Source organism: Heloderma suspectum, chromosome 1, assembly GCF_057233095.1.
Source record: "Heloderma suspectum isolate Gila_16-S chromosome 1, 16-S_ref, whole genome shotgun sequence".
NCBI classification, from domain to species: Eukaryota; Metazoa; Chordata; class Lepidosauria; order Squamata; family Helodermatidae; genus Heloderma; species Heloderma suspectum.
In genome coordinates, this window is record NC_139458.1 from 303,225,287 (window position 1) to 303,248,224 (window position 22,938).

The 22,938-nt window shown below is 41.5% G+C and overlaps 1 protein-coding gene across 5 annotated transcripts in view; it reads right to left on the minus strand.

Moving 5' to 3' along the window:
- The window catches only part of IBTK (inhibitor of Bruton tyrosine kinase), a 75,350-nt gene that overhangs the window by 24,924 nt on the left and 27,488 nt on the right, over positions 1-22,938 (minus strand). For 3 of the 5 annotated variants that reach the window (XR_014786609.1, XR_014786610.1, XM_084826989.1), the window contains exons 11-22: positions 19,971-20,142; positions 18,774-19,382; positions 18,273-18,359; positions 16,918-17,000; positions 16,791-16,828; positions 11,744-11,840; positions 7,862-7,963; positions 7,241-7,358; positions 6,128-6,188; positions 5,205-5,332; positions 4,387-4,499; positions 62-210 (exon numbers count right to left, since the gene is read on the minus strand). Coding sequence is in view for 2 of the 5 variants with exons in the window: in XM_084826989.1 (XP_084683115.1) it covers positions 62-210; positions 4,387-4,499; positions 5,205-5,332; positions 6,128-6,188; positions 7,241-7,358; positions 7,862-7,963; positions 11,744-11,840; positions 16,791-16,828; positions 16,918-17,000; positions 18,273-18,359; positions 18,774-19,382; positions 19,971-20,142 (1,757 nt within the window). In the remaining 3 variants the exon portion in view is untranslated. The remainder of the gene's footprint in view (positions 1-61; positions 211-4,386; positions 4,500-5,204; positions 5,333-6,127; positions 6,189-7,240; positions 7,359-7,861; positions 7,964-11,743; positions 11,841-16,790; positions 16,829-16,917; positions 17,001-18,272; positions 18,360-18,773; positions 19,383-19,970; positions 20,143-22,938) is intronic. The other 2 variants (XR_014786608.1, XM_084826990.1) reach the window with 1 other exon arrangement.

The window sequence follows — 22,938 nt, forward strand, 5'->3', positions numbered from 1 at the left end:
ACCCTAAAAATATTAGAAGTTGTGCTTAATTAGCAAGCATCATGGTAAAATATGCCCTAACCTCCACCTTATCTGCATGGAATCCTGCTGTGAAGTCAGGAGACTGCAGCTCTCTGGGGCTGTTCACTCCCACATAGCTACCTTCAGAATCAGACATCAGCATTTCAGGGAGGGATTCCACAGAATTTGTTTTATCCAGTTTCAATATTCCTGCAAGGATTAGAGAGGGGAGGGGATCATGATTAATTTGCATAAAGAAAGATTATTATTGATACCATATTCTGGCAAGGTAAAGTGTCCTGGGATACAAAAGTCTAAGGGAGGGGAGGGTTTGCTGTCCTGTTCCCTATAATCCATCTGCTAGACTTCAAAAAGACACAGTCCTGATCTGATCCTTGCCTTCAGGTGATCACTCACTCACCTATTGGTGCACTTCCCTCATCACTGGCTGCAAAAGTCAGTCTGGCAACTCTCTTCCTCACTCCAGTCTTATTTTTCCTCTTCACCACTCATTTGTACATTCTGAGAAAGGAAGGGGCCGGAAAGAGAGTCTTGCTAGCTGCTCCCTATGTCCTAACTGGCTCCAAGAAGGCCACTGAGCCCCTGGCAGGACTGGAGCTATCAGAGTATCCTGAGTCCTGGTTACTCTAAGCTGCTTTTCTCAATTGCTGCTGCTGCTTATGCCACCAACAGTGCATCCTTTCCCCTTCATCCCTGCTGCTTTTACTTCCAACCAGATCGATTGGAGTGGACAGATGCCACATGGCCCCTGTGGCCATGGCGTTAACAAGCTGCTTATTGTAATGTAAGATGCTTATACAAAAAAAACCTATACACAAAAATATGCATTTAAAAAACGAATGATTTTGGAAGTTTAACAAAAACCCTCCGAATAATTTCCCATCAGAAGTAAGAGGCTAGGTGAAGTCTGGGACAGCCTATGACCCCTTCAATTCTCTGAGTACAGCAGAAAGTTTCCCAGAATGATTTTTTTTTTAGTAGTCACCAACCCCATATTTTTTACATCCCCAAATATTTACATAGTTTGTAATTTTTAGTATGAATGCTCCAAAGGCAACACAAAAGCTGAATACCTTTCTTATTCATATCATATTTCTTTGCTAAAGGGAAATCTGAGCTAAAGATAACTGAGCCATTTTTTTTAAAGCAAAAGTAGCCACGTTCGTCACAAGAAAAATTACAAAATCTGAATTAAGGTGATACCTTTATTAGGCCAACTCAAAGGTCACAAAAATATGCAAGCTTTGAAATCTCCAGATCTCTTCATCAGGTAAAACATTACAAAAAAAAGGGGGGGATAGCTAGAAGGATGACTGACTTGATGTTGAAATCATAATGTCTGTAGCCCCGTTCCCTCATTTGATCTTAAGACTCTGACCATGCAGATGTCCGTCTTCTTCCCCTTCCTCTTCCTCCCCCACTGCTATTTTATGGTAATACTCCACAAGGTACCATTTCAGTCTTTTTACACAAGAAAGCATTTGTCCGTTTTAACTTACATTTTAAACCCAAAGCAAAATGTTTAACAAACTTTAGTTCTACAGAAGACATATCTTAAAAATGTTAAGGACAAGCCTAGCTAAAGTCAGCACTTTTAAATCCCCTCGATTTCAACAGTGGGGGGAACTTCATGACAACGGAATGAGAAGCGTGCTGGAATATTACCCGGATTTTCATGGAATTGGCTTTGGTCCGTCAGAGAGACATGAAGCAAGATAAGCCGAGTGTAGTGTATCTTTAAAATCCGGTTTTCAGGGGTCACAAAACACCTGAAAGGAACATACTTCCAGGCGCGGTGGGGGGAATAGAACTGATCATCATCAAACTGGCTGCTCAACCAATGAGAGAGGCTTGTTTCCCGGCCCTGTCCAAGCTTCCCCCTGTCACTACATTATTATGAATGGAGAGCAACCAATTTTCCTCATGTGTGCAGATTTCCCTGAAGAAGCCAAAATCTGAAGGCTTCCCCTGAGAGCTTCCCCCACACCAATTTTGCCCCATTCCAGCAATCTGTCGCAGAGTTATTGCTCCCACCTTATTTTTCCCCATGTGCATGTTTTGCCTTGAGAAACCAAAATCTCCGATTCTTGAGTGCAGCATCTGAATGCCCCCCCTGGGGGTAGCTCAGCCCCTCAATTTTTCCCCATTCCAGCACTCTGCCCCAGAGTTATTGTTTCCAACCCACCCCCCTTTCTCCTTCTCCCCGCAATGAGAAGCTCCTGTAAATCCAAAAGATCATTACTGTGATAAAGTGGAGAAGGGACTTTACGTAACAACAGAGAAACGACATTACATCAGAGAAAGTCCAGAACATCAAAGAAGCACCCCATCGCAATAGTGATTTAAGAGAGCATTGGAGAAGCGAAAGAGTGCTTTAGGGCAGGTGTTGGAAAGGCAGGTGAGTTAATAAAGTTAGCCTTTAACCCTTTAGCGAAATATCATGGCTCTGAATGCATAGAGATATGTTAAAGATTCTCTGCACGGGAGAAATATTTCTTTCTTTCTTCTGAGTAAACATGCACAGAAGGGGGGGGATATGTTTAGAAGCAGGCTAGCTGAGGTGAATGAGTGTCTCCACTACTGCAGCAATGTGAAGGGCCACTGCTGTGCTCCTGGGGATTTTCTCATTGTGAAAAACTACTTCCACTGGGGAAACAAGAGGGAATGGGGGCATCCCCCTACCCACCGCTTGACCACGTCACTGCTACGCCACAGAGGCACGCTCAGGATTTAATGCCGGGGGGAGACATGGCACACTGAGGTAAAACTGCCAGGGAGCTGCTTTCAGTAAAGAAGTCAGAGTAAAAGGAGTTTCAGAAAATGCAGCTTTTCAAGAGGGAAATGGCTAGTTGGCAGCAGATTGGTGATGATGTTATCTGTTGCGAAGGACTTCAGAGTGTTTTAACTTTTGCACTGAATTGCTCATTAAGCCAGCCTCCAGGAGAGATTTAAGCAGGTGTTTAACACTGCTACTAAAATCAATGGGACTGGAAAGTGTGAATACAAGCTAGATCGTGGCCTAGATTTACAATGCAGTTTATCCTGGCAGCCTGCAAACCTATGAAGTGCATGTTCTATGTCCTGCATGGAGCCTTCTGACATGGTTGGGCATTTATATTTTCACTCTGATCTATGCTCTCTGTGGAGTGTGACATTCCCTGTCAATAATTTACTTGGTATGTTTCTACCTCTTGGCTATCAGCATATCCTGACATCCCTTGCAGCTATTTCTGCAATGTCCTGTTGAGGCTTTGCTGGGATAGCATCATCCACTATGCAAGCAGCAGTCACCTCATTGTATTGTGATCATTTTATAGGTGAGCCACTTTAATGTCTGTGTTACACAATGCACTGAATTATATTTCATTTTTAAATCTCCATTTATTCTGTGTCGTCATCAACTACTGATAGCAAACTCTTGGGTATAATGGTCAGAGAGAGAGAGAGAGAGAGAGAGAGAGAGAGAATAGCAGATGGATGTACAATACTTTATAAGATACAATAAACTCTTTTTGGTTTGGTTTGCTTAAGCAAATGGACAATTTGTCAATTTTACCTCCGCAGTGAAGCAGCTTCCAACTGTCTGAGGAGGTGAGGGGAAAGCCTTGTCTATTTCAACACCGTCTCTTTATAGCCTTTAAGCACAATTCAAAGAGTTTACGCACAATGTTGCATATAGCCATCAGTGAAGACAAAAAAAAGTGGCAATCCAATAACAGCAGAGAGCATTAGAGAGTCAATCCTCTTGGTCACATGATCCCTGCCTTTCCTGGGCAGTGGCAGGGGACATGGATGCATCCTCACACCAAACAGTGAATCATATACTTACCACAGTCAAATGGAGGGTGCTGCAGACCAGTCTTCCCCAACCTGGCACCCTGCAGATGTGTTGGACTACATCTCCCACCATTCCCCCAGCTGCCCTGAAGGTTGTTTGCAGAGTGGCCTACAGCCCCTCCTCTTCCCCCTTATCCTTTCCCATCCTTCCCCAACCCTGGCTGGGAATTATGTGAGTTACAGTCCAGCACATCGGGAGGGCGCCAGATTGAGGAAGCCTACCTTAAACATCCATGGGTAACTCAACCATGGTAATGAAGTCACACACGAGAAAATGTTCACACTAACAGCAGCAGCATCACATTACAACAAAAAGATCCACACAACATAAAGCAAGTAGACCTCACTCATGTTGAGCCCAAGTGTTCCCGAGTTCCCGAGTTCATTCTGGCATCACAGAACAAGCAGCAGTTGAGAGCCGTCATAGTAACACAAACACTATTTTTCTGAGTAAGCAGAGGTCAGCTGTAAATCACTTAAATGTAACCAGCAAATCAGTCCTGTCAAGGAAACTTCTTTACCACTAACCTGTGGAGGGTGGACTCTGTATAATATCTGATAGATTATATCCTCCTGAGCTGTCTGACCGCTTTCGAGGCTTCTTTTTAGCCTTTGCCTTAGCTTTTTTAAGAAGTGCTTCCCTGGTTTAAAACAAAAGCACACATTTATATAGATTTCACTCACTTTTTGAATACAGAATGTCAGCTTTTCTTATTATGCTCCCACAGATCAAAATTCTCCCAACATCTGGACCATCTCTTTTCAAACCCAGTCTTTAAAAGCCACTTTAGACATTTAAACATATGATAAGCACGGAAGATTCTTTGCCATTGTAAGATTCCTTCAGAGCTCTGCAACTCAGCTTATGCTCTAACACGGGGGTAGGCAACCTGTGTCTCTCCGGATGTTGTCAGTGGACTCCAACTCTCATCATCCTTGACCAGTGGTCACATTGGCTGAGGCTGATCGAGTCCACAGGAGGGCCACAGGTTGCCTACCCCTACTTTAGCGTATACCCTTTCTCTACCTTCTCTTGTTCAGTTTTGAATTCACGCTGGAGATTGATAATACCCAGAAAATGTAACACAACATTTTCATAAAAGACTTACCTTAATATACCATGAACTCTCATTTTCTAAACCAAAGGTATCTTAGCTATAACTACTGGAAGAATAGTTTATTACTTACCAAAGTCCTTTGAAAATGTTCTATATGTTTGTATTCTGCACAGAAGCCACATTACTCCATTCAAACTGCAGACTTGCTGCTTAGAATCTTTGAAAACATGAATAGTGACATACCAGGCCAAGAGACCTAATCTATATCAGAAGAAAAAGGACTCTTACTGAGAAGCTTGCTCTGTACTTAGTTCTTCTTTCAGGAAGACAAAGGTTTCTCCTTCCTCAGGCTCCAAAGAACTAATATCTGGGCCATCTTGGTATGGAGTAATTACTCTTCTGACCATAGCAGGAATCTGTAACATCATACATTATTTTTAAGCTGCACACTAGGAAACAGAGATAGGCTTTGAATTCCTATTTTTAAAAGCTCTGTTGTGAATTCTGAAGTCCCATAAAACACATAGTTTAAAGTACAGTAGGAGAGAGAAGCTTTCCATACTGACTTACTCTAAGGACATGTATTTGCATATGTATATGCTTCTGGCAGGGTAGAGAAGCTTTCCATTCTGAATTAATCTAAGGACATGTATTTGCATATGTATATGTAAGATCTCCCATAGAGCAGTACACAAAGGCACACAGGCATAGCCTTTCTTACTAAATGGAGAAAAAATTGCTTATTCTACTTTATTCATCCATTTTTAGTTGCACAATTGTAATAATCTTTGCAGCCACAGCATGCTAATGCCACATCCAAATAAGGAGGTGTAGTAGGATATCCTCTAAAGCCACTACAACTGCAAAAAGAATAAGCTATGCCATTGGCTTAGACTATTTTTAAAAAGAGCATGACCCCCTCTAGCGTCTGCTGAGTAGTAGGTTTAGAAACTGCTTATGCTGTCAAGGCTCCCCCTGCATTTGCAACTTTACTAGGATCATTCTGTAACATGTTGTCCACAATATCAGTTAATACATGACACAAAGGTCACTGCTACATGATTAGAAAGTAAATTGGAGAGAGCTTTTGGTAAGTAAAAAGACAAATCAAAACACAGATTTGGAAACAGACAGCCTGTGTCCAAAGCTGGTGAATAATTACATAATTCAAATCTTAAAACGTAGCTTGTTTTAATAATGGCAGAACTTACCATTTTTCTGTAAGAAACAGAAAGGTCCTTCAGAACATCATCACTTAAAACATCCAGAGCCCTAAGAAAAACACACATGAAATGCCAATTCAACTGTGGCTCAGTGATAGTACTTCTATCCAGCTGTGTCCAACTACAGAGAAATGAATGGAAACCATGTTGAATTCTACATGGTTTTTAAAAACTTGGATCCTAGAAGTGTGGGGTGTATTTATAATGGAACTGAGAGAACAGGATTCTAAAGCGATGGGGAAAGATAAGAGCTACTGCAGGCCTGAGACGTGTAAATGTCCAAGCAAGTATTGTGAACTGTTTCTTGGCTGAGCACCAATTCCAGAATTGTTATGTGCTGGTTTTCTTGAATAATGGTATAAACGTACATGTGTGGGAAAAGTAATGGTACAATGGCTCTCCAGATAACATTTCCCAAGACCTGGCAGCAAGCAGACAACGGGTGATGCTATGATGGTACAGAAAAGGCTTTGCAGGTGAAGTTGCAAGAAGATATTTTAAGAAGAGTGGGCTTGACAGAGCAGAGATTGTTTAGACATAGGAAGCAGCCTGTGCAAAGCACAAAAGTAGATGGCACAAGCAGCAAAGTGGGCCAAACTGCAGATCTTGCGGGAGTATGCAGAGGGGAATAACAAAAATCAGGAGAGAGGGGAAAGAGAGCAGTGGAAAGTCTAAAGTGTAAGAACATGTAACTTGAGGGAAAACAAGGATTCAGTAGAGTCACAGAGTTTTGTGGCACCTTAATACTAAAGACTATCAAATTTATTATAGCATAAGTAGTACAATTATCTTTACAGAACCTCCAAAACCATTTCCTGCCCCATTTCGAAAAATGTTTCAGAATTTAATACAAGCACTCTTTAAAAAGAAGCCCAAGGGAAAATGCCACTTGCATACAGGCAGTTTCATTTTAAAGGTTTCATGCATCACATTTCCAAACTGCTTTGTAAAATGTGCAGTGCGGGTGTCAAGGAGGTGCGTGTCAGTTGCCAAGGAGGATACTCTGAAACATCCAGATACACACAGAGAAGGGTGCTACCTGCACCCTTCTGGATCATTAAAAAAGGGAATGGTGCATGCAGAGCCAGGGCTTGATCTTACCTTGTTTCAAGTATAGCTGCCATGTTTAATACTATGAATTGCAAGCAAGACTGTTTCAACTGTTCAGCGTTATACATGGCTGAAAACTCCAGAAGCTCAGCAGCATTCTTTAAAGTAACTGAAATTTTAAAAAAAAGCAAGTTACCTACCTAGAATACAAGATCAATAAAGAAACAAGACATTTCCCATCTACTGCCAGTAACAGGCCACCCATTTAAAGAGAAATTTCTATATCCAAACCCCTGTGTATTGCACAAGATTCTGGAACACGTTCTAGTCTAGGGTGCATAGTCAGATCATGTTGGTCACTGGCACGACCTTTCAGATCTATACGAATCAAGCACGTAACCTGAAATTCCCCCTATGTGCTCCTACCGCTGCATATTGCAAAGAAAGGTGGGTAATGGACTGTCTTTCAGAAAACGTGTCCACTAAGGTCACTAAGCCCTGGCAGGAAAACCATTGGGTCAAACCATTTACTTTAAGAACAGGCACAATGCAATGATATATAATAAATAATCTGTAACAAATGTCATGTCTTGACATTCATATGAGCTATTACATGATTTTAACACAAATAGGTAGAATTGCAACAACATTCTGAAACAAGATATAACTCACGTTTTTCTGTAATGGCTACCTCACAGATTTCTTTCAGACGTAACATAAGGAGCTGGTCTGCTACCACGAGAACATTGCAGATGAATTCAACATTTTGCGATTCTGGAAATCATTAGAAAATAATTCCTTGAACAAGCTTCCAACTTGCTCTATTTATTGTCCATCTGCTAGCCAAGCCATATGTAGTATGAGTTAACTCAGTCATTATTAAATGGTTTCAAATAATTAGACTGGAATGTGCAAGTTGCACCCTAGAAGTACTCTTCCTATTCCAAGTTCACAAAACAAAATATTTCCTGTCTTCATCTCAGCTTTCTACAGCCCTTTATGAAATGCATTTGCTACTTCCAGTACCTGCTTCTACCCTTCCATATTGGTTCCATGAGGCAAAGCCAGGATGCCATTTTCAAATAATCAGACTTCGCCCTCTTTAATTAGCCCTCAGTTTTTACAACCCTATTCTCATTTGCAGGGTACTTGCATGCCATTATCTCATCCATGTATTTTATATCCATTAAGCTGATCCTTGGCTATCAATATCACTTTCCTACCCTGTCCCTAGTCACTCTTAACAAAGCTCTTCTCAAAGTACTGGTCTCCCAAGCATACTATGTTGTTGTTGTTGTTCAGTCGTTCAGTCGTGTCCGACTCTTCGTGACCCCATGGACCATAGCACGCCAGGCCTTCCTGTCCTGCGCTCTCTCCCGGAGCGTGCTCAAGTTCATATTCATTGCATCCGTGATGCTATCTAGCCATCTCATCCTCTGCCGTCCCCTTCTCCTTTTGCCTTCAGTCTTTCCCAGCATCAGGGTCTTTTCCAGGGAGTTTTCTCTTCGCATTAGGTGGCCAAAATATTGGAGCTTCAGCTTCATTATCTGTCCTTACAATGAGCAGTCAGGGTTGATTTCCTTTAGGATGGACTGATTTGACCTCCTTGCAGTCCAGGGGACTCGTAAGAGTCTTCTCCAGCACCACAGTTCGAAAGCATCAATTCTTCGGCGCTCAGCCTTCCTTATAGTCCAGCTCTCACAGCCATACATTACTACTGGGAAAACCATAGCTTTGATTAGACGGACCTTTGTCGGCAAGGTGATGTCTCTGCTTCTGACTATGCTGTCTAGGTTGGCCATAGCTTTCCTCCCAAGGAGCAAGCGTCTTTTAATTTCATGGCTACAGTCACCGTCTGCGGTGATCTTGGAGCCCAAGAAAGTAAAATCTGTCACTGCTTCCATTTCTTCCCCTTCTATATGCCAGGAAGTGATGGGGCCAGATGCCATGATCTTCGTTTTTTTAATGTTGAGTTTCAAACCAGCTTTTGCACTCTCCTCTTTCACCCTCAACAAGAGGCTCTTGAGATCCTCTTCGCTTTCTGCCATTAGGGTGGTATCGTCTGCATATCGGAGGTTGTTGATAATTCTCCCAGCAATCTTAATTCCGACCTCTGATTCATCCAACCCGGCATTTCTCATGATGTACTCTGCATATAAGTTAAATAAGCAGGGTGACAATATGCAGCCTTGTCGTACTCCTTTCCCAATTTTGAACCAATCGGTTGTTCCATGTCTGGTTCTTACTGTTGCTTCTTGACCCTCGTACAGGTTTCTCAGGAGACAGGTAAGGTGGTCTGGTACTCCCATCACTTTAAGAATTTGCCACAGTTTGTTGTGATCCACACAATCAAAGGCTTTAGCGTAGTCAATGAAGCAGAAATAGACGTTTTTCTGGAATTCTCTTGCTTTCTCCATGATGCAGCGAATGTTGGCGAATTGATCTCTAGTTCCTCTGCCTCTTCTAAACCCAGCTTGTACTTCCGGTAGTTCTCGGTTCGCATACTGCTGAAGCCTAGCTTGTAGGATTTTGAGCATCACCTTGCTGGCATGTGAAATGAGCGCAATTGTGCGGTAGTTTGAATGCACTTTGGCGTTGCCCTTCTTTGGAATTGGAATGTAAAATGACCTTTTCCAGTCTTGCGGCCACTGTTGAGTGTTCCAGATTTGTTGGCATATTGAATGCAGCACTTTAACAGCATCATCTTTTAGGATTTTAAATAGCTCGGCTGGAATACTGTCATCTCCGCTAGCTTTGTTGTTACTAATGCTTCCTAAGGCCCACTTGACTTCACTCTCGAGGATGTCCGGCTCAAGTTCAGTGACCGCACTATAATGGCTATCAGGGACATTCAGATCTTTCCTGTAGAGTTCTTCTGTGTATTCTTTCCACCTCTTCTTAATCTCATCTGCTTCTGTTAGGTCCCTGCCTTCTTTGTCCTTTATCATGCCCGTCTTTGCACAAAACGTTCCCTTGAGATCTCCAATTTTCTTGAAGAGATCTCTAGTCTTTCCCATTCTGTTGTTTTCTTCGATTTCTTTGCACTGTTCATTTAAGAAGGCCTTCTTGTCTCTCCTTGCTATTCTCTGGAACTCTGCATTCAGTTGGGTATATCTTCCCCTTTCTCCCTTGATTTTCGCTTCCCTTCTTTCGTGAGCTACCTGTAAAGCCTATCAGACAGCCACTTTGCTTTCTTGCATTTCTTTTTCTTTGGGATGGATTTCGTTGCTGCCTCCTGAACAATGTTACGGACCTCCGTCCATAGTTCCTCAGGCACTCTGTCTATCAGGTCTAATCCCTGAAATCTATTCCTCACCTCCACTGTATATTCATCAGGGATATGATTTAGGTCATACCTGAACGGTTTAGTGGTTTTCCCGACGTTCTTCAATTTAAGCCAAAATTTTGCAAGAAGCAGCTCATGATCTGAGCCACAGTCAGCTCCAGGTCTTGTTTTTACTGACTGTATGGAGCTTCTCCATCTTTGGCTGCAAAGGACATAATCAATCTGATTTCGATATTGACCATCTGGTGACGTCCATGTGTAGAGTCGCCTCTTGTGCTGTTGGAAAAGAGTGTTTGCTATGATCAGCATGTTCTCTTGGCAAAACTCTATTAGCTTTTGTCCTGCTTCATTTTGTACACCAAGGCCATGCCTGCCTGTTATCCCGGTGATTTCTTGACTTCCTACTTTAGCATTCCAATCCCCTATGATGAAGAGGACATCTTTTTTTGGTGTTAGTTCTAGAAGGTGTTGTAGGTCTTCATAGAACCGATCAGCCTCAGCTTCTTCGGCCTCAGTGGTTGGGGCATAGACTTGAATTACTGTGATGTTGAATGGTTTGCCTTGGATTCGTACTGAGATCATTCTATCATTTTTAAGATTGTACCCCAGTACTGCTTTTCCCACCCTTTTGTTGACTATGAGTGCTACTCCATTTCTTCTAAGGGATTCTTGCCCACAGTAGTAGATATGATGGTCACCTGAATTAAATTCGCCCATGCCTGTCCATTTTAGTTCGCTGATTCCCAAGACGTCGATGTTCAATCTTGCCATCTCATGTTTGACCACCTCCAGCTTACCTTGATTCACTGATCTGACATTCCAGGTTCCTAAACAATATTGTTCTTTACAGCATCGGATTTTCTTTTCACCACCAGACACATCCACAGCTGAGTGTCCTTTCGGGTTTGGCCCAGCCGCTTCACTCTTTCTGGCGCTACTTGGAAATACCCTCTGCTCTTCTCCAGTAGCATATTGGACACCTTCCGACCTGAGGGGCTCATCTTCCGGCGTCATATCTTTTAGCCTTGTGATACGTTCCATGGGGTTTTCTTGGCAAGAATACTGGAGTGGGTTGCCATTTCCTTCTCCAGTGGACCACATTTTGTCAGAACTCTCTGCCATGACCTGTCCGTCTTGGGTGGCCCTGCACGGCATAGCTTATGGCTTCACTGAGTTACGCAAGCCCCTTCACCACAACAAGGCAGTGATCCATGAAAGCATACTATACATTCCTATTTTATGAATGCCAGAGATGCTAGTGCCCTCACCTTTTATTGTAACAGCTTCATCTGTGTAAATATAATCCAGGATGACCTGCAGTATGTCAGAGGAGAATGGCATTTCCAGAGCCGCACAACGTGATGCCTGAATGGAAGCAAATTTAAACAAGCATTGCAAGTACCAGTTGACTTTAAGACCTAGCAGAATTTCCTAGTGAACGAAGTCTTCAGATTTCAAAAGTTCATATATCCCACTAGCAACACCACATACAACTATGGATATCCACTGCTTGGAAATCTGGCCTTTTTGGGGCTCAACCGACTTCCACTGCCTGCCTGACTCAGCTTGAATTTATGATCTGAGCCATGAGTTTTCCCTGAACTCTGGGGACTTTTTGCTTATAATTTTTTTGTTGGGCCAGTTAGTGCGAAAGGACCGAAGTCCAGGGGGCCGAGCCAATGAAAGCTCATCGAGCTCCACCCCCCCAAAACAGATTCCTCTGATATCCCTACACACAACTCACCCTACTGTGTGTGTGTGTGTGTGTGTGTGTGTGTGTATATTTTACAAAATGTCTTGGCATCACTCTTGAAAATCAAGAGGTTGAGAGAGTCTGTGTTTCAGACAAAGAATGTTTTACTGAAAGGTCACTCTTGATGTAGAGCATGTTTCCCAAATTTCTGATAGCCAAGTAGTAGTTTTTTTCTGGGTAACTGGGAGGCACACACTTGACTTTTACACTTCAAAACATTTTGGAGGACGAGGAAGAACTAGAGGAAGAGTAACAATTACCCACCCTCCAAGAAATCTACTTCCACTGTTTCCGCATGAGCAGAAGTGCTGCAAGGGCTGGACCTTGGGGCCGAAGTCCAGGGCCCTGGAGCCCAGGAGACCCCCAAATGACCAGAAAGAGAGTGGCAGGTGATGGGGGCAGCAGCAAATAGACCCAGCATCAGCACTTAGACCAGCATACCAAGCTGGAGCCCACTGGGGCGAATGCCGCTTGCTGCAGCATCCTTCCTTATTTTAAAAAGGAATTAATTAATTAATTAATTAATTACATGTTTTTATCATCCAAAAGCCGAAGCTCACTTTTATAGTCAGAGGGTAGCCAGCATGTTCATGGTTACAGATGCTCATTTAATTATTTTCTCTTTAAAAATATATTATCCTTTTCTACAACAAAATGGTGCTTATTCCACAAGTACATGGGCTTAACATCAGGGCAGAAGACGCAAACTCCATGTTATTCTTGTTGTCATGATGGTGCAATGATTTAAATAAGTTTCAAATGCAAGCAATTTAGAATGGGTTTAAAATGCAGTCAGTTTTGCGGCTGTGGGGGATTGCTCTAACATATCAGGAATGTAAAAGCAGCTGTAACGCATGGAATTGCAGGAGAGGGGGAGAGTGAAATGTCAGTTGTGTGCTTAGACACATGGCTGTCTAAAGAGCCCGCACACACACACTCCCCTCCCCGCTCAGATTAAGACCATTAAGTCCAGGGTATGAAGTGACCTAGCTGCAACACTGTGCATGAGTCATGGTTCTGAGCATGCCTCTTGTATGGAAGATGATGCAAGAGGAAGCCCAGGCAGATAATGATTCAATCAAACCCAATCAATAGAATTATCCATTTCCAACAGAGGCTGACTAGAAGGAGGCAGGCCAGAGCAGTGAATCATACTAAGATGCAGATGGCAGCCTCCTCTGCGTGTATGTAAACTGGGTTCACAGGATCTTTTAATTTCTCATGGCACAAAGTATGGAAATCACTGATGTAGGGCATCCATGCTTCATCAACTTTGAACTATCTAGCCAAATGCAAACAAGGGAAAAAGCCTGTTATGAGCATAGCATTCTGTAGACATAACAGAATTATCTCAAGGTTTGGGGCAAATGCCCCATTTTGGAAATTAAATAGTAAGGGCTTCCATTATAATACTCACAGCTATTAGTCATCCACTGGCACTTTCAGTATAGATAAATCAAGTTCTTTTCAGGCTTAACTTTTTCAAGTTTTATTCGACAAACCTTGACTCAAGATAGACTTTTGTAGCAAGGAAGGAACTTTGAGTGGATTTGCATACAGTTGCATACTTTTAACTCTAATATTGACCTGGTTCACATGTAACAGCTCTGTAGCCAATCCCCACAACCTTCGATGAATTTGCTCTCTCAGGTTCAGATGACACAACAACCCATTGTGGATTAAAGAATCCATAGAACAAGCCAAGGGTTGTCAGGGTGGCTTGTTGTCAAAAAAATAAGCTACCCTGCAGGAGGTAGTCTAGCTTTGGACAACACGACAACCCATCATGGCTAGTTACCCATGATGGGTTGTCGTGTCGTGCGAACCTAGTCAAAGTGTCCGGGTTCGGACATTACATTATGGGCCATTTGTAGGTTGCTGCTGCAAACCAGAAGCAACTCATGTATAGCATGTGTCCCCACAAATCCCATTCTCAAAAATCATGAAATAACCCACTATTTGCCCACTGAATGCTGCAGTTACATGAGAACAGCCCCATTATATGCATGCTATTAGAGATACCAACAAGTCACAGATACTCCAAGACAAACTCAAACAAGCAGAATTTACACAATTGCCCTGCCCACTAATGAATCTCTTAATTGTATAAGCCAGCCTTCCCCAACCTAGCGCCCTCCAAACGTGTTGGGGTAAAGTCCAGGCAGCATGGCCAGTGATGGGAGTTGTATTTCAACATATCTAGAGGGTGCCAGGTTGGAGAAGGCTGGTACAGGCTTTGCCAGTAACCCAAGAGTTCTATAACTACTAGCTACCAGCAGTCAGACTGTAGAACAAGGTAGCTATCCCATCATAGCTAACAGAACATCGATGAACAACAATTGTGATACAAATTAGTTATCTGGCAGAACACATAGTAAAATGCTGTTCACAAAATCCTCAGACAGGCAAACGGGGAAGAGGAAGACCCCCAATCCAGCATGCCTCTAAAGTATTTGCTTAGACATTGCACATACACAACCTCTGTGCTTCCATGTAAGCAAGTCTCTCTACAGCAGGAGTTCCCAAACTGTGCACCGGAGTACATTAATGTGCTGAGTGTGAAATGTCATGTGCCACAAGGGAAACAAAACTCCTACACAGTTACACAGATGCTGCTTGCTGAATCTTCACATGATTCACTGCTTTTGCTTTTACCAATTGAGGTTTTAGAAATAAACTGAGTCATTGTGTGAAGCTAAGTGTATAGAAGTAGTGCATAATTGTACAGAGGAAGAGATTAGGAGTTTGTAAGTGCAGCAATTCTGAATACCCTACACATAATACATATGCTTGAAAGCCAGGAGATAGGACCCCAGATAGCTGAAAGGGACATGTTCTGTGAAGTGCCATTTATGCTACATGCTATATAATGTATACCATGTATATACCATGATTCTCAGAGAATACTTCTTTCTGTATGACCTTCCCCAGCCACTTAGAGGTCATTATATGGGCCCTTGCTCTGAAAGCCAGCATTGTTTTAAGATAGGTTGGCTGGCTCAAAGGCTAAGATGTTATTCTTTGTTATAAATTCCATCCCTACACAGGGGAACAGGATCTAATATTATTATTATTATTATTATTATTATTATTATTATTAGAAAGTCAGCTAATGTTAGTCTTCTAACACTAATTTTCTCCCATGTATACTGAATTGCTTTATTAGCAATTGCTGCTTATTTTAAACCAATGTCATTGTTATTTAACTTGATAGCTACCCTCAGGACTTCTTAAAACATATGATCAGATATAAACTGAAAAATAAGTAGCTATAAAGATATAACATCTGCACTGAAAAGTGTCATCTCAGGCAATATGAAACCCTGTGTGCAGTATTTCATTTGTGATAGCTGTTCCCCATAATGCAAGGCATCACTTGCATGTTCACTACTCAGTCATTGCATCAGCATGTATGAACTACAGTAACAATGTTTAGATGCTTTGCACATTGCCTATCCATTGTTCTAGGCTGGGATCCAAAGAGTTACTTTAGACACAGCCAGTTGTTTGAACACACCCAGTGGGATTTTTTATTTCCAATCTTTGATCCCATACTATATCACAAACTGTCTTTAAAACTTCAAAAAGGATTTCATGTATGGCAGGAAGGTTTGGAGAGAGGCTGCTATTCAAGAAACACACACCCAAAGTCCCCTTAGGCAAGCAAAACTAGTTATTGGTTGTTTGGATCTTGGCCTTAGAAAGGCTGCAATATTTTAGGAGGCAAAGAGGGGAAATGCATTTGTGTCCTGTCCCCCTGCTCCCCAATATGAAGGCTATAAAATGAATAGCTGCTGCACCATTTTCAACATATTCCTTATCTGGCTCAGAAATAAGAAATTTGTAACTAATTCTATCTGCATGGGAAATTTCTCCAGATTACAACTCATTGTACAAGCAAGCTGCCATTTACAAAAGCCTACTGTAGAATGCAGACTATTTCCCTATGTTAGCATCTGAAGCTGTCTTCCATTAAATTGAATCATTGGTACATCTAGCCCAATATTGTTTACTCTGACCGGCAATGGCTCTCCAAAACCTTAGGCAGAGAAAGGATGCCTTACACCGAGTCAGACCATTGGTTCCTCTAATTCAGTATTGTACACAATGACTGGCAGAGCTCTCCATGGGTCCTGGCAGAAGTCTTTCCCATCCCTATCTGGAGATGCCAGGGATTGAACCTAGACACTTTTGCATGCAAAGCACGTGCTCTGTCACTAAGCTATGACCCCTCTAATTTAACAAAAAAATTAAGCTGCCATTGAAATCTCATCATCAACACGCTACACCTAATGTTTCATGGCATGCTAATATGCAACTACTATAACGGTTCCTTGTGTTCAATATCATTTACATAATAAATTATGTGAAAATCATATTTTGATTTACTGGATGGATGATTTTTATATTCTTACATGGCCACAACCTTCCCTTTTGCAAGCCATTATTGCCAAGTTCTGTGTTTTGAATAATTACTTTCCCCACACATACCCCGAATACTTTTTTTTGCACAAATTAAAAAGGAAGGGCAAGGTGTATGCACACAGTACTGATATACTTACCTCAATCCAGGAGCTGCTCAACATGCTGTGAAAGTAGTCTGAAAAGGAGAGAGACTTCATTTTGACAGGCATTAAAAAGACATGTAACTAGTCATAAAGTAACCAAAATACCTTACATTATACCTACCAAGTCTTGCACAGAGTACACATTTGTGGCATGGGAATTCCTTTCCATCTATAGACTTCATGGTCACATCACAGAGGTATGAACTAAAAACAACAACAACCTATTTTGAGAAGACTAATTGGTAAATATGAGATTAATCAAATTCAGCAGTTTTTTCCTCACTGTGCTTAACATGTAAGCTTAAATGTATGTATGCATGGTTTTTTTTTTTTAAGAAATTAGAAACATCTAACTGCAAAACAGGGCATAGTTTATCATCATGTTTTACAATGACAACCAAAACTGGAGCTCCTGAAATTTTGCTCACAGACAGGGTGCACTTTTGACAAAAGGTATCTTTATTTGTGACTATTCTACAGTCTACAAGAGCTGATGGCCACCATAAACACTGCAACAGGGATATGGCTGCTACGCAGAAGATTTACAACCTGAGTAAGAGATGCAGGAAAAAGTGAAGACCAACAACAGAGACTGAAAGGGTAGAAGCAAGGATAAGGCAGACTAGGGGAAAATGGCAGCATAATACAAAGCAATAAGAGTGCAATCCTATGGGGATGACCGTAAGCCTCTGAACAAAGAGGCTTACGGCCATCCAATGCAGAGTGGGAGGTGAGGCAAAGGTGATCCTTGCCTCCATGCTCCTTCCTCTCTACATTTCAGCTAGACGGGCTATTTTGCCCATCTAGCTGAGGCACTGGGGAGGGGGAGGGAAGGAGGCCGGGGAGGCCAGGTGATTCCTCTTAAGCCAACCTCCCCAGTCCCCTCCCCTGCCCACCCATAGGAACATCCCCATTACCTTCCCTCTGAAGTCGCTTTTATGACCTCAGAGAGGCAGCTGGCACGGTTCTCTACGTGCTAGCTACGAGGAGGAGAGGATGAGGAGTTCAGACTCCTGAGTCCAAGGTTGGAATGCTGTCTCCGATCTCAGATCCAGGAATCTTAACTATCCTATGGCCCTCCATACTCTGTCTAGGGGCCATAGGATTGCTCTCGAAGTGTCTGGTCTTTGCATACAATCATCAACTCTATGAACTCAGAATTTTATCAAAAAGCTTACAGCACAAATGGCAAGGAAGTGCTGCTAAATAATTTTCTCCAATATGCTAGATTAGTAAGGTTGTATATATGTTAGAGGTTACAGACATGTTTTGTCACACCCCACTATATACGGGTTCAGGAGATACCAAACAAACGTTCCTTTCTTTAAGGGAAACGGAGGACCGGAGTGAGAATACATGCCAGCCTAAGGTTTCTTTTCTCTCATACTGGTTCACAAAATAATACCTGGCTAGCCCCTTGTACATTTATCTTTGTAATCCCAACCTCTTCTCCCCCCAGACCATTTTGAATCTCACCATTTTTTCTGGTTTAGCTTTGGTTTGTTGCCATTTTTTCTGCTGGCAACATTAATTCTTCCATTTTCTATCCTGACTCCATCTAGCCTGCAAGGAAAATAAACAAATAATATACAGACTGCACAGAGAAATGCATAGTTATAACAACAGCCCACTGCAAAAATAATTTTTAAAACCATTAAACAATTAATAGATTAATACAATTAATAGATTAATTTTGTTAAACAAACAAAAGAATGACAGAATTTTCAACTTATCTGCATAACTTCATTATTTCAATACATTCTATTGGTCCAGCAAAGTGAGAGCAAGCATTTACTTATCATTTCTGGAATTGGGGAAAACATTCTTAGAAGTTCAACTGCTGTCAAAGATGCTACTTATAGTGCTAGAAAAAAGAATCCTCCCCCAGCAGTTTTCCAGCATGGGCCCAAGTGCTTAACCTGAGGATCAGGCTTTTAGAACAAACACACACGTGCATATGCACAAGTGATCACATACCTTGAACTTAAACTGCCAAGTCCAAATTTCTTTGCAGCAACTTGCAACGTTTTTACAACATTCACTTCTTCTCCAGCACCTTTGCATTTCTTAGAAGTGGATTTTGGTTTACGCTTCTGCTTTTCATTTACCATGTGCACTTGGTTACTTCTGTAAACCTCATATGCAGACTTATTAGTAACTTCTCCATGCATAGTTATTTTATTCAAGTTTGTAATTAAGGTGTCCTCATTCTCTTCCATTTTTTCTTTGTACATCATTTTGGACCTGTGACCATGAATCAGCAGATCACATGAATCTGTGTAAATGTACTGCAGAAGGTACATAAACAAGTCTGGGTGAAGTTTTTCTATCACAAAGAGATCACAGCCAACATCATCTTCATCTTTACGGTAAAGGTCGGAAGGATCTACCCAACTGTGATCTGACACAAAGAGCTTCCGGAAAAAATCAGAGCGCATTGCCAAAATATACTTGTGCACAGCGAAAGTCCTGGTGCCAACCTGAAAAGTCACATCATGGATGGTGTCTATCACTTCTGCTTCTCCCAACAATTTGCCAAAATCTTCATGAAAGCTAGATGTTGATACACTTGGAATTTCATATAAACTGGAAGACAAAGTTATATAAATCTTTCTTCAAGAAGTCTACTTTTTCATTTCACCCTATTAAAATCTTCATACTTAGTGTAAGAAAAATAAAAACCCACCTTCTAAGTAGTTTTTCTTTCTTTCTGCCAAACATACAACCCCTTGAAGGAATACATCATGACCCTTGAATTACAACTGCAAACTGGACAATTAGACACATACTTGGTGTGTGGTCACAGACATACATCCCACCCCTTGGAGAGAAAGGGTATGTAGGAACCCCTTAAGTGTTGAGTCTTAAGTATCTTGGATAATGAATCCACTACCAGCAACATTTTCCCATTCTGCAGACTAATAACTTTGGTTTAATGTAGTACATGGCCTTTCATTTACAGAAGGCCAGACAGGGCACTTCACCCTTCTTCTTAATAAACCAAGATCATCATAACCTTGAGTGATAAACATTAGTGGAGGAGGAGTTTGACTAATGTGCCAAAAGGCACAGCTAATTGACAGGAACAATTCTGTGCATGCCAGCACTATTAACTCCAACACTTTCAGGTAACTGAATTCCATAAAATTTATGGCATAAATAGTTGAAGCATACCTTGTTTTAGGGTCTGACTGTAACACAGCGAAGTTACATCCATTAGGGTCTGTTGTAACACTGACTGCTCTGTGAACAAAGGCAAGCTTCTCAAGTCGTATTCGTTCATATGCATTATTCGTTTCGTAAGATGAGTCATCATTTGAGGGATTTTGAAGGTTTGACACAATTTCTGGTAAATATGAAGAGGTTAAACTAATTAGATGATCAGCTGAGAAAGCAAAAGGAAAACATCTAATTGCAATAATTCCACTGAATCCAATACAGTTGAAAGGTTAAGTAATTGGCTTCAGTTATAGATTTACCAAAGGCTGTTTCATAGAATCATAGGGTTGGACCATCGAGTCCAACCCCCTGGTCAATGCAGGAAGCCTGATTCCCAGGCGCCCCCCCCCCCATCCAAGTACTAACCAGGGCGGACCCAGCTTAGCTTCCAAGATCAGATGAGGTCGAGCACATCCAGCCCTTTGCTTTATACATGATGTGCTATCTAAACAGCTCATCTAATCTCACAAATGCAGCCCTGCTGAATCAGACCAGTATCTCCATGGAGGAAGAAGAATGCAACAACAACAACATATTTAACTTGCAGCATGAATATTCATTTTGCAATGAATGCAGGGACTAGGCAAGCCAATAACGCAGAACGCTGCCTTGTAGGAAGAAGTGAAATTGACACTTCCATGATCAGAGACATATGTGAACAAAATCAGCTCAAGGTTTTAGAATGGAATCTTATTTCCCATAAAAAAATTTCAAAATGTTTACTCAAATACCTGATAGAAATCCACTGAGCATACTAAAGCAGTTTAAGCTAATTTTTTTAGTATTGTACAAGTTTAGTAAAAGCTTTGGTTCATGCCATCCTTCAGTTGAAGCTCCAGGGATAGTTAACCTGTGAGACTGTAGTCTGACATCCTAAATTTTATATTACTGTGAAGCAATCATTTCTCTAATTATATCAGTGAAAGGAGGCCCGTGACTATTAGAGTAGTGTAGATTTAACCCTGTATTGTCATTATCTCAATAAGAGCATCCTTTTAATAACAAGCATATATCCTTTCCCTGACAATTTTACGTAAGCTTGCATACTAGTTCAATACACCAGATGGCACCAGCTAGTCAGATTTATTCCGTTGCTTTGCAGAAGCAATGGTTTCTTCTAGTATCAAGTTTATGGTCCAGTGCCAAGCAGTAGAGCAGTGAAATAGGGTTTCCACAAACAAGACAGAGGTTTCTGCAAATTCTTGAGAAATATAGATATACTGAGAAATATTACTTTGATTTAAAAAGGGAGAGTAGATTCCCAAAAATTCTCCCAAGAAAGACTGCACATGCACAAACCGTATTGTAGGAATAGAATATTAAAACACTTAAAAGCCCTGATTTTGCCACAAGTAAGGCTGCTGATAAACCATCTTGCCCTATCAAAGAACCTGATTAGAAAGAGCAAAGTGAAAACAGCAGGCAAGAGAATATACTTAAGCTGTTAATTAGCCTGTGATGGACACAGAACGCAGCTACTGCAAATGTAATTTTTTAATCACCATGTATTTGCTTTACCTCACCTTGGGCAATTTAAGTTGAGAGGTGATTCACAAATACAATAAATATTCCTCAACAAAGAACTCTTTCAGATAACATGAAGAGAACAGGGGAACTCTTCTACTCAGATTTTCATTGTTGCGTGTAGCTAGCTGCCCAACTAATCCTGAAACCTCTGTCTCTATAGCTACAGCATTATAGCACTAAGCTTCAGGTGCTAGCAATATAGCGTCAGGAGAGGAGGTTTAAACTCACCTCTTCATGCTGTACCTCTCAGGCTTGGAACTAACCCTACTGTCTTCCCCCCATCCCACCAACTTTTTGGAGGAGAAGGGTGTTTGAGCTCTCTGCCTGTGTGTCCTTATCAGCACGGAGTGTATATCATTAGAAAGCCAAAGGAAAGTAACAAAAAACACAAGTATTTTTTCCTTTCAGTCATTTAAAAAATTATACTTTGTGCAATTAAAAAAAAAGATATGAGTGCTCTTATGTCCACACTCATATAAGAACATAAGAAAAGCCATGCTGGATCAGACCAAGAGTCCATCTAGTCCCAGCATTCTGTTCACAGGGTGGCCAACCAGCTGCCCAAAGGAAACCCACAACCAAGACACAAGTGCAACAGCGCCCTCCCACCCATGTCCCCCAGCAACTGGTGAACGTAGGCTTACTGCCTCTGATACTGGAGGTGGCACATAGCCATCAGAACTAGTAGCACAAAGCTTTCTTCTCCAGGTATTTATCTAAAACCTTTTAAAGCCATCCAACAAACCAGAAGAGAATTCCTGGTTTGTTGTTGGGTTGTGAACTTTGGGATGTTCATGGTTAACAACCCATAGTTAAACATGCAGGGTTCGCACGTGACAACCCATGATTCAACAACAACTCATACTCAACCCATAATCAATTCATACTCAACCTGTATTCTGGGTTGTCCTTATGTGTGAACCAGGTCTATGAATTATTTGTGGGTTAAACAATCTAAAGTTAACCTATGATTAGTTCTTAGGTTAACTTTGGGTTGTTTAACCCATGAATAACCCACAGTGTCTGGGTTGACACATCACATAACAACCCTTGATCAGGCCAATCAGAGGTTGATTGTGTAAAACAGCAGCGGCACATGTGTGGCATACAACATGGCAAGTCATGGATTAATTGACCCAAGATTTGCCACCATTACATGCAAATAGGGCCAGGTAGGCATTTGATATTGCCTTATGAATGGGTAATTTCAAGTCAAATCAGCTAAGTAGTGTTGGATAGTGTTTCTCCAAAAGTACAATTATGTAGGGTTTATTTTATTTTTAAGTATTTGCTGAGGAAGAGAGACATAGTTGTGTACTCATATTTACACAGATTGACCAAGATCTATCTGAGTTTCAGTTTTGCCAAAGTTCACATACTAGAAGTCAAGAGAACT